The sequence below is a fragment of the Condylura cristata genome, unplaced genomic scaffold (assembly GCF_000260355.1).
Source record: "Condylura cristata isolate star-nosed mole 26May11 unplaced genomic scaffold, ConCri1.0 scaffold00024, whole genome shotgun sequence".
NCBI classification, from domain to species: domain Eukaryota; kingdom Metazoa; phylum Chordata; class Mammalia; order Eulipotyphla; family Talpidae; genus Condylura; species Condylura cristata.
This window is the reverse complement of record NW_004567125.1, coordinates 19,162,917-19,174,428: the sequence shown is the minus strand read 5'-3', so window position 1 is coordinate 19,174,428 and position 11,512 is coordinate 19,162,917. Positions and strand designations below refer to the sequence as shown.

Sequence of the window (11,512 nt, the reverse complement as noted above, 5' to 3'; positions counted from 1 at the left end):
AAAAAAAAAAATTATGAGTGGAAATTTCCATTTTGAAAAAAAATCATAGGTGATTTTAATTTACAAGTTCCCCAAAAAGATGCCTCCAGGCTATCTTCTATGAAGTAGCATATCAGCTGAGAATTGAATTGCACTATTTTAACAGAAATCAGGGAGCTGTTGTTTTGAATTAGGATGTTTTGACAAACGTTGAGTTTCTGTAATATCAGCTTGGTTGACTTCATAAAGTGTAACATCTGGTATGGATTTAATTCTATCATTCACATGGAAAAATTTAATTTCCTGCTTGCAAAATCGTAATGATTTAAATATCATAAGGTGGCTTCTGTCACTTACTGGACTGTCCACTCAATCTTTGATTATGGACTAGAGATGTCTTAGTAACTTTCACATGTCTATGAAGTAGAGAGATGATAATATAGTTATTTTGAAAATGGAGAAAATGAAGCAAAGAAAAAAAGAATAAGAGCAAAAGGAAGGGGAAGAAGAACCAGGGAAGAGAGAAGGGAAATGAAAGAGAGAAGGAAAGAGTGGGGAAGGAAGCTAGGAAGAGCATACTAGATGCCTCTTGAGAGCACCCCTGGATACTGGGACAGAGTTCTTTCTACAGGCTTTGTATCATTTCTATAAGCACACATTTACCATTCCAATTAAATATTCCTAACTGCCACTAACAGAAATAATAAATAAATTCAAGATACTTCAAGCTCCAATGGCCATACACAGTGTACTTGGCCACAGAGGGGCTGCCAGGCCTTGCCCAAACTCTCAACAGGCCCTGTACCCCTAGGAGGACACAGTGTTTCTCGGGACCCTTGCGGCCTGGTGGCCATGATGGAAAGCTTAAAGTCTCATCATGTGTGTAAAACACAAGAAGTCCAGGCCCCTCTGAAGACCACCTGGACAGACAGTGAGGCAAGAAAGATATTCCATCAGGATCCTTGTTCTGGAAATAGAAACAGAAGTGTCTCCTTGCATCTCTCTTCTCAAAACTGGAGCTGAGAACCAATCAGGTTCTAGTATCTGGACTGGAGAGCTGCACGGCCAGCATGGTAAGTGAGGCCACCTTTTACCCAAGCACCGTGAAGGGTCACCCAGTTTCACTGTCACATCATAGCCTTCTTTACTCTCCCTTCTCTTAATCTGAATTGTCACTTTAAGTTATTACGTCACAAGGTAAAATTGTCTTCAGGAGAAGCAGCAACCTTTCCTGTTGTGGAGGAGAGAATCCTGACAGTGGGAAGGGGCTCCGTGTTCTGGTCTCTCACAGTACCTGTGGGGGCCTTGGTGTCGGCCTTCTTGCTCTCCCGGTCCCCCTTCTCGGCCCACACGTGGACCTTGTACTCCACACCCGGCCTCAGGCCCGTCAGGACGGTGCTGGTCTGCTCCTTCCCCACGGGCACCTCCCTGGTGTCTCCATCCGCAGAGGTGTAGCGCACCATGTACCTGTCAATGGCGGCCTGCACTGGGTCCCAGGACACGGTGGCAGTGTTCTCTGTCACCTTATTGGTCACCAGGTTTTGAGGACTATCAATGTCTGAAAGGAAAAAAGTCAATCAATATGCACAATAGCCCACAGAGAGCAGAAACTTGCACCATTTTTCCTGTGGGGGGGGGAAACTGTTGATGCTTTGTGGCCTTTCCACCTCATATGTCCACTGCTTCATGGACATGCCTTTGCTCCCCAGACAGACTTTGGACCCTCCAAAAGAAAGCACAGTAAACCAGAAAACATGCACTATTTGAAAATCTATACTACTGCCTCTACCAAGACTTTAGCAAAACAAATCTGTTTATTCGTTTAGTAAGCCTATCTCAGTCTCCCATCAAGTACAAAGCATGGCACTGGGAGATGTATAGGGTCCCAGAGAATAAAACATGGTCTCTGCTCACAAATAGCTAATAATTTTCTTTCCAGGGTCACGTCAATAAAGACCTCCCATTTCAGTGAAGAAGATTGTAGCAGTCAGATGCCAACGTAAGCTCCTAAAAGGAGGGCTGAGTTCTCTTCATCGCGGAATAGGAAAATATGTTATTAAAGGCCTGAGGCCCATTCCCCATGGAAAGTGCTCAAAACATATTAAAGACCTGGCTTTAATACTCCTCAGCATATCAGAGATTCACTTGTGGTGCTGGCTTGCTGATTAAATCACTTATACAGAAATATGGTCATACATTTTTATCTTTTACAAGAAGAATATAATATAGCAGTTATCCTTATTCTCCAAATCAATACTGACATGTGATTCGTTTATGGTAAAGCAAACCACGTATGGCTACTTGCTCTGCCAAATGTAAAATCTACTTTTTTAAAGGGAAATTTTCAAATTATTATGATTAACACTGACAGCATTCGATTTTCATCTCCTGTTCCCACTTACAAATTCAACTGGAGACCCTCATACTGTCCACAAAAGACTCACACACTTGGAGCAGATGTGGTCAGACATGAGCAGCCAATCATGGCAGGATGTGTCCCCACAGGCCCCCAAGTGAATTTAACTGGTAAGGAAACTAGTTAAAGGGAAGTGAGGGATGTGTGTACAGTTGACAATACTGGACACTATCCCAACTTTACATGAACCACTGATGTGCCCAGTGTCAGCACAGGAAAACAAAACTTGACAGGCCAGCGTCAAGTTAACATTTTACATTCTCAAAGAGCCAGGAGCCATTACCTGTGGGGGCCTTGGTGTCGGCCTTCTTGCTCTCCCGGTCCCCCTTCTCGGCCCACACGTGGACCTTGTACTCCACACCCGGCCTCAGGCCCGTCAGGACGGTGCTGGTCTGCTCCTTCCCCACGGGCACCTCCCTGGTGTCTCCATCCACAGAGGTGTAGCGCACCATGTACCTGTCAATGGCGGCCTGCACCGGATCCCAGGACACGGTGGCCGTGTTCTCTGTCACCTGTTTGGTCACCAGGTTTTGGGGGCTGTCAATGTCTGAAAGGATAAAGGTCAATAAACAACATTATCAAAGTGAGAGGCCAGGTGCTGTTACGCAGGGTGAAGCGTTTCCTGTTATTTCCCAGTCTGATGTCAGTTTTATTGGCTTAGACCTTGTTTCCACAGTCAGACACTTAGGTGCTCCAGGAAGCATTCCTGCACAGTAGAATGGACACTCTATTCAGTCAGAGAGCTATCACCATGGACAGCTCAGCCGCCTCTGGCTGGAACTCACTTTCTCACCTGTAAATCTGGGCTTGGATTTGGATCAGTCCATCCACACTTTCCTTTGAGTACTAATGTCTCAAGCATGGACCTAATTTCATAAACTACCAACTTGTTTTGTGACATTTGGCAAATCACTTCTTTACATGTTTAAAATAGAATTGTTAATAGCTATTGTGTATATCACTGGGTAGTTCTGAAAATGAAAACAAAATGTCATGTAAAAAGAGACTGCGTTCCAGTGTTTACAGTTCTTAGACCACAAAATATTCACTCCAGAATTTAAAGTCTGTCAAGAGCAAACCAGCCTCTGCCTCAATTTTCTCCATAAAAGCAATAAAAAAAAGGGGGGGGTGGCAAGGAGGGTCAGACAGGAAGAGATCAGTGTATAATCTGCAAAGGTGCTGTGAGTCTTACATGAGTTAACAACATGCCTGCATGGAGGTTTTGGCACAGGGTAGAGATCCAGTGGCCATAAACTATTATAAATGATATCAGCTTGCTGATATTTTATGAATGTCAGAGGTTGTGCCTCTCCATACCATATACAGAGGAGGTTCTCAAACTCATATTCATCAAGAAAATAGTAACATTTCTTTCCAAACATCTATTCCAAATAGTTCACTGCAAAAGTCATTTCCCTAGGAGTCTTTGCCCCTAGATCCTGTCACATACATGCTATGGTGTGTGGAAGGGGGACCATACTTATGTTGGCTTAGGCTCTGACCCCTATCTACTTCCAACCTGAGAGTATCTGCAACAACAGTTTAGCAGCCCTTGATGGCCAACCATCCGTAGACTATGTAGACTATGGAGAACTTGGACTTGAGGATTTCACTGGGGAAGTTTCAGTATGAGTCCCACAGGGAGGATCCAAACCTCAAGTACGCAGTTTCAATGGGATCCCTTCTAGGGATCATTGTACATTCCTGAGGTGGGGGACCAGGATAACAGTGGTTCTAGAGCCGGGACAACTACCACGAACTGGAAATATTTCTGTCACAATTCATTGTGGCTAGAGGCCAGTAGCCCACTGGCACCTAGGGAGAGGCCAGGGTTACTGGTAAACATCCTACAGCCCACAAAACACTGGCGTGAATCCACAAGCGGAAGGGCAGAAGGTGGAGACTAGGAGACCAGTAGGAGACCAATTTCCCCACAGGTTTGCCACAGTTGGTAGGGGGGCACTAGTGGAAAAAGACAGACGAGGTCTCTGAAGAACCCACAAGCACGTCCAAGAAAGAAAATGTCAGCTTTAAGTTGGCAGGCCCACAACAGGCCAAAGCCAGCCACGATTGTTAGTCAAGCAAGAGTTTCTCCGCCCCTGCAGATCTCTTACCCGCTAGTCCCCCACCCCTTTACGTGAATCCTCCCAGCTGTGCCAAGCATAAATGGTCAGAAACTACAGGAAGGACAGTGCTTGGGGTATAAGAAGGAAAATGCAAGAGAAAACCAGCAGCCCCTTCCTAGGGCAGGTAGCTGGCTCACTGATATCCAAACTGATGGGGAGGAGAAGCTTTAAAGGATGCACTGTTACCTGGACATGGACATTTTAATTACACAGACGACACATTCGGGGAGACTAAAAGTGACTAGCCATCTGTTTATTTTTGCTGATAAAACAGCTCACTCACAGGACAGGAACCAAAACAAGTTCCACAGAAGGCGTTTAAACAGGTGAGAAGCGGGGAAATGTTGGTTCCGGCCTCCACCCTCCAAGTAAGACTTCCTCAGCACGACAGCCATGTGTGTTCTTCATATTTACAAGGCGCAGCATTTAGAACAAAAGATGATGAGCGATAATACCTATTTTAAGGATCAAAATCTGGAGACCACAGACAAACTATTCATTTTAAGAGAAGCCACTACATGAAGGATACAACGATATCAACTTGCTTTTCCATTAAACCTCCTTTCTACCAATATCAGAGAAGAAAAATCACACTAGGCAGAATGAAGTTAGCAGGGTCACAGTGACAATGTATGCTTCTTACCTGTGGGGGCCTTGGTATTGGCCTTCTTGCTCTCCCGGTCCCCCTTCTCGGCCCACACGTGGACCTTGTACTCCACACCCGGCCTCAGGCCCGTCAGGACGGTGCTGGTCTGCTCCTTCCCCACGGGCACCTCCCTGGTGTCTCCATCCGCAGAGGTGTAGCGCACCATGTACCTGTCAATGGCGGCCTGCACCGGGTCCCAGGAGACAGTGGCCGTGTTCTCTGTCACCCGATTGGTCACCAGGTTTTGGGGGCTGTCAATGTCTTTAAGAAAGTGATTGGGAAAGCCTAAGTTTCGAAGTCATAGAAGCGACCAGGATCCCAACAGTAAAACTGTCAAATTCCAGAGCTCCCAGTACAGGGCATGAGTCTCTGGAATGATCTGAGGGAATAAGTAACCCCTGGTTCTCACTTGCGAAGCACTATTCATTATAATCTCAGCTTTGAGCTTCTTAAAATGTGGGAAAAGTGATGTCTTCTTAGCAACATGATGGCACATCAAAACAATCAATTAAACATCTGCCATACAACTGAATACATAATTTACCACTTTTTCAAGGGCTTCTTCATGGGCGATTACAAATATTGCAATGACCAGAACCTATAAATGTCTTTGCTAAGTCCGCTAAAAATATGTTCTTGTGTGACTTTCCTTCTCCCATCTAGCAGTGGTTTCATGAGATGCTCATCGCCATCGGGGAGTCGTTTATAGAGATGGAGATTACAGCAATTCTATGATCGTTAAGACTTCAAATTGCAAAAAGTCTTAATCAAGCCACATCTTTTGGTATCAGGCATACTCAATTCCACACACTCAAAATTCAGTTCGAATGAACCATCTCTCTTTTTACCTGTGGGGGCCTTGGTATTGGCCTTCTTGCTCTCCCGGTCCCCCTTCTCGGCCCACACGTGGACCTTGTACTCCACACCCGGCCTCAGGGCCGTCAGGACGGTGCTGGTCTGCTCCTTCCCCACGGGCACCTCCCTGGTGTCTCCATCCGCAGAGGTGTAGCGCACCATGTACCTGTCAATGGCGGCCTGCACCGGGTCCCAGGACACAGTGGCTGTGTTCTCTGTCACCCGCTCAGTCACCAGGTTCATAGGGCTGTCAATTTCTTTAAGAGAGATGAAAAAGGGTAGCATTTGCCAGCTCTCTGGTGCCTGGACAGCCAGCACACACAGAGTGATGACTTCAACAAATTTCAGTCTGTTATATGCCAACAACCAGAATAACTTAAGGTCTAATGTAGCAAGTGGTCTGAAATCCCAAGAATAAGCCAATAATATTTAATGAGAAAGGCAGGTTTTCAGGCAAAGCCAACATAAAGTCTCAACTCTGAAAACTTTTCTCAAAAGTTCCCTTTGGATAAAAAAGAATGGGTCTTTATAGGCAATTTCTCCTTTACCCTGGATTTATACAATAATACTTTTTCAGTTCCTGATTCCTGTACCTGAACGTAATTGCATTTCAATAAAATCTCTACATCAGCTCTTATATGTTTTTTGGAAAGAAAAAGTTTCTGGAAATAAAAGCTGTCTATTCTTCCCATATAAAATGGTATGCCTTGGCCAGAAGACCAAGAGACTTTAAATTGATGGTATTTGAGATCTGGGTTGACAAAAAAATAATCCATGTTGGAGAAACTGTCTGGATTCCTAGCCAGTTAAAATGAGTTAAAATCTGGATCCCATCATTTCCTGGTTGCTAATTTTAAACAAAATGAGTAATTTTAGAGTTGAGAACATCTCTGCAAAGAAGGATATATCAGCACCTTCCTCCTAGGTATGGTAAGCAGAAAACAAGATATTGCAAATGAAATGCATGGTGTCATTTGGGATACGAAATACCACTTTCCCTCCTAAACCCTCAGAGAGTCAAAAATCCAAGTAATTGAGTATATGATTAGCATGCCTTTATCATCCTGTTTCAAAAGCATCATCTTGAAAGACTGAGCAGTCAGGGAGAGGAGGTGCCTTTCAAGCCCACAACCATCACTTGCAGGAAGCCAGGCCAGTCTGTGGACACACAGCCACAGGAGGTCTCTTGTCATAAGAGCAGAGTTCAGAATGTGCCACAGACAATTGCCAGAATAGAACAAAAGACTTAAGTCCTGAAACTCTGATCTGTCTTTAATGATCCCAACCTCCGCCCCCCCACCGACCCCCAGATCTGTGCACTACAAACACTGCTTCAGGTCACATTATTAAGGTGGTTTCATGTAAGACAGGCCAGGAAGTTGACCTGTCCCATCCCCACACTTTATACCGTTGCATGTGCTGCTGTCCTTGCAAACCCCCGCCCATGCTTCCCACCTTTGCTCAGGTATGACCACCCTGGACAGTCTGCCCTGACCCCCGCCCCATCTCAGTCCATGGTCAGTACCTTTTGCAGATTCCCCCAGAGGACATTTGTGAGCTCTAGAATATAACCCCATGTACTTTATCTTTCTCACTTGATTCTCTACCCAAAAGACTGTGAACACCATACAGGCATGAATGTAGCTTGTGTCTGTATACCTCAGACACAAGAGAGAGCACCACACACACGCATACGTGTGCGTGCACACACACACACCCTAGAGGCTCCATATAAACTAGAATGCTAATCACACACTCCCACCTTCACTATCTTAAAAAGATTGACCCACGTGGTCTCTCTTTGCACAAAATCCTAGTTAACAGAAAGGCAGTTGTCATATGAACCAGGAGGTGGCAATCTACTGTTCAGGGGCCAAATCTGATCCACTGCCCATTTCCATCAAGAAAATTTTGCTGGGACATGGTCATGCCAGTTCATTTAGATGTACTGTCTGTGACTGTTACCTCATTTCAAAGGCAGAGGGGAGTCGCGGCAAATCAAAGGGATGTCCTGTCTGGCCTGTTACAGAAAATTCACTAACCTTGACTTAAACAAATCTTGACCTCATCATTCTTAATACCAACATCTTCTCTTTGTCATGGAAGAGTTTAGGCCCCACTGGGCCCAAGAGGTTATGTGCCATAAAGTGCTTCAGGGCCAATTCTTGATGAGCAACTGTTATGGACTGAATGCGCTCCCAATCAAATTCATGTGCTGAAGCTCTCCCCTCCCAGTTTGATGGTATTTGCAGCTGGGACCTTTGGGAGGTAATTAGGTTTAAGTGAGGTCTACAGGGCAGTGGAGGCATCATGGTTGCATGAGTATAATCGTATGAGCCCAGTTTCCTCTCTCTGCCATGTCAGTCTAAGGAAGGTAGCCACCTGCAAACCAGGAAGAACCAGGAAGGTTCTCTCCAGGACTCACATCAACCAGCACCAGATCTTGGGATTCTCTAGTCTCCAGACTGTGAGAATTAAATTTCAGCTGTTTATAGTTGCCTAAGCAGACTAAGACACTATCTAAGAAATAACTGCATTAATACTTATGTCGCACTCACTATGTGTCAGGCACTTATGCAAACTAACTCACATTAACACTCATATGCTCCATTTTACAGATAAGAATCTGAGGGACATAAGTGAAGTTACTCACCTAAAGCCATTCAGCTCATGGGAGGCAGGACTGGGATTAAAACCTGCAGAGTCAAGCCCCCAAAACCACACTCCAAATTAATTATCTACTTCTCCAGGAGTCTCTACACTAAGTGGCTATCGAGCACAACCATAAGTGAATCCTTTCTATGATTTTCTATCAAGTGTCACCTTACATGGTCCAGGATCAGACTTCCTGAATTCAGGGACAGCCCCAGAGGTGGGTTTATGTAGAAAATGTGTGAGAGATGTGAGCCCATGTTTGTCATAACACCTGCAGGCTCGAGTAGAGAGGAACAGCTGCATGAAGTTTGGGGACCCTTACAGTTTCTGAGGGCTTAAAGGCAGAATTGGTGCATTTGGCAAATGTTGTCTCAGGATGCAAGCCATTTCCTTGGTCTGAAAGGGAGCTCCAGATTATATGCAAAGTGCCAGTAGAGTCACTTGCAAACTGAGATAAGCTTTCAAATTCACTGTCAGCCAAATGTTTTGAGTTTTCACATCCAAAAAAATGAAAATTAGAAAGTGTTGCTCTACTCTGAGGAAGTTGCAAATGGAATTCCAGCCCAAATAAGTATGACCCTCCATATTGAAGAAAATGCTCTCTATTGTTCGAGGTTAAAATGGAACAAATAAATAATTACAGAATTTTAAATTGTTTTTGCGACTGCATCCTCCATTCTTGCAAATAAAAGTGCTGAGGAAAGGTGGGCAAAGGATTTCTGATTGGCAAAGCAACCTCCTCCCTGCCATGGGAACCTGTTTGCATTCCTGACCTTCCGTTACCTGTCAGGGCTTTGGCATTGGCCTTCCTGCTCTCCTGGTTGCCTCTCTCCGCCCACACATGGACTTTGTAGGTCTCTCCCGGCTTCAGCCCTGTCAGGACGGTGCTACTCTGGCCCCTGGGCACCGCCTTGTCCTTGGTCTCTCCGTCAGGGGCGGTGTAGCGCACCACATACTTATCGATGGCTGCATGGACTGGGTCCCAGGAGACCACAGCCGTATCTTCTGTCACTCGTTCAGTGATCACATTGGTGGGACTATCAATTTCTGAATGGAAAAATACAAGAAAGAAAAATTAGCTGGCCAACATCACAGATGCTTCTAGATCTGGCTCTTCTGGCTGACCTCGTCCCACAGCCTCCACTGTGTAAGAGGGTCCCTGTGACAGAGGGACAGCTGACCTCCCTGATGGACAAAACAATCCCTTCTATGCTGAGACAACTGTGCACATTACAGAAAATTCTTCCAACTGTAGAAAACTGAAATGTAACTCCTCCAAGTGGGTATCCCTTCGGTAGGCAACTGGAATAAATAAATTTAATTCCCCTTTCAGGTAAGTATCAAGAGTAGTTATTATTCTCCTTCCCAGCTCTCCTTTAATCAAAACAATTTCACCTCTCCATGTTATAAACTTATATGTCATATTATATTATAAACATATCATAAACTTGCAATTTACAGTCTTGAGATCTGGCACTTACATTGAGACATGCTCTTTTCTCTCCCCTGTTTGGAGAAAAATCCCCGAAACCCAGTTCATGCAATGATTCATTGAGTGTCTATTCCAATACCAATCCCCTGGTTTGGAATGTGTACTTGAAAAATCACAGGTAACAGTCAGAAATCCTTGCCCATGCAGTTTAAATTTGAGGAGGGTCGTCCTGGAACAAAATGCTCTTCAGATCCTCCATACTGAGCACTGCAACACGGTAGCCTCAGCTCACGGCCAAATAAAAATCCCTGCCTTTTCTCACACCTACCCCAGCTAACCCAGGAGTTCTCAACATTTGTTAGCATGGGGCACCTGCCAAGAACCACACCAGAGTCTACTTGAGAGGGTCTCACCCAGCCTTGACAACTCTATTTAAAAGCAAATAAGCAAAACTCCACAGGTGATTCTGATATGCATCAAAAGTTGAGAACCTCCCCATTGACAAGTTTTTGCATATATAATGTATTCCCCAGACCCAGCCTCTATCCTTGCCGTATGTCATAGCATCATAGCATTGGTGTATACTTTAGTATGCTTCCAACACACCCACTGTCCTTCCCAGCTTGTTCTCCGTGACATAGTGGGTGGGCCCATCAAGGTCACTGATGAAGATGCTACATGAACAAAGCTGAGGCATCCTACAAGAGGCTTCCTATGCAAAAAAAGCTTCTTACTATCAGAAAAGCAAGTCTTTTTCCTTCCTCGTTCTGCTGCTCTGTTCTTCTGGCCACACGTTCTCCAGAGCAGTTACAAACTCACAAAGATGAATAGTTTAACATCAACTGCAATGCACTATTCTTGAGAACTATGGCAAGGTTTCATTTGTGTGCAGAGAAATGAAATATGTTCCATCACCAGAGGCTGTATATATATATTTTTATAGTCTAAAATTTTCATTTTGTTTTATTTTGTTCATTTTTGGGGGGTTATGTACCATGAATGAATGGAGTCATATGGCATTTTTCTTTCTCCACCTGCTTGTTTTACTAATATCTAGGTCCACTCATATTGTTGAAAATGACAGAATTTCACCTTTTTTATAGCTGAGTAGCATTCCTTTGTGTATCTATACCACATCTTTTTGTATCCAACCAGGTGTCAACAGGCACTTTGGCTGTTATTCACAACTTATTGTGAAAATTATTGCTCTAAGCATGAGAATCTTATATCTTTTTGAACTGGTATCTTTGCTTTTTTTGCAGGGTAAATACCCAGAAGTGGGTTAATTGGATTAAATAGAATTTCTAGCTTTAAATTTGTGAGGAGGGCCCTCCTTGGTGGCACAGCGGGTTAAAGCACAGCACTAAGAAGCTCTAGCCACTTCCCGCATGAGTTCGATCCCC

General features: G+C 44.5%; 1 protein-coding gene across 1 annotated transcript in view; it reads right to left on the bottom strand.

Annotated features, from left to right (window-relative positions):
• The window catches only part of TNN (tenascin N), a 44,851-nt gene that overhangs the window by 20,660 nt on the left and 12,679 nt on the right, over positions 1-11,512 (bottom strand). The window contains exons 6-10 of the mRNA XM_004688128.2: positions 9,461-9,724; positions 6,016-6,279; positions 5,165-5,428; positions 2,679-2,942; positions 1,274-1,537 (exon numbers count right to left, since the gene is read on the bottom strand). Coding sequence (XP_004688185.2) covers positions 1,274-1,537; positions 2,679-2,942; positions 5,165-5,428; positions 6,016-6,279; positions 9,461-9,724 — 1,320 coding nt within the window. The remainder of the gene's footprint in view (positions 1-1,273; positions 1,538-2,678; positions 2,943-5,164; positions 5,429-6,015; positions 6,280-9,460; positions 9,725-11,512) is intronic.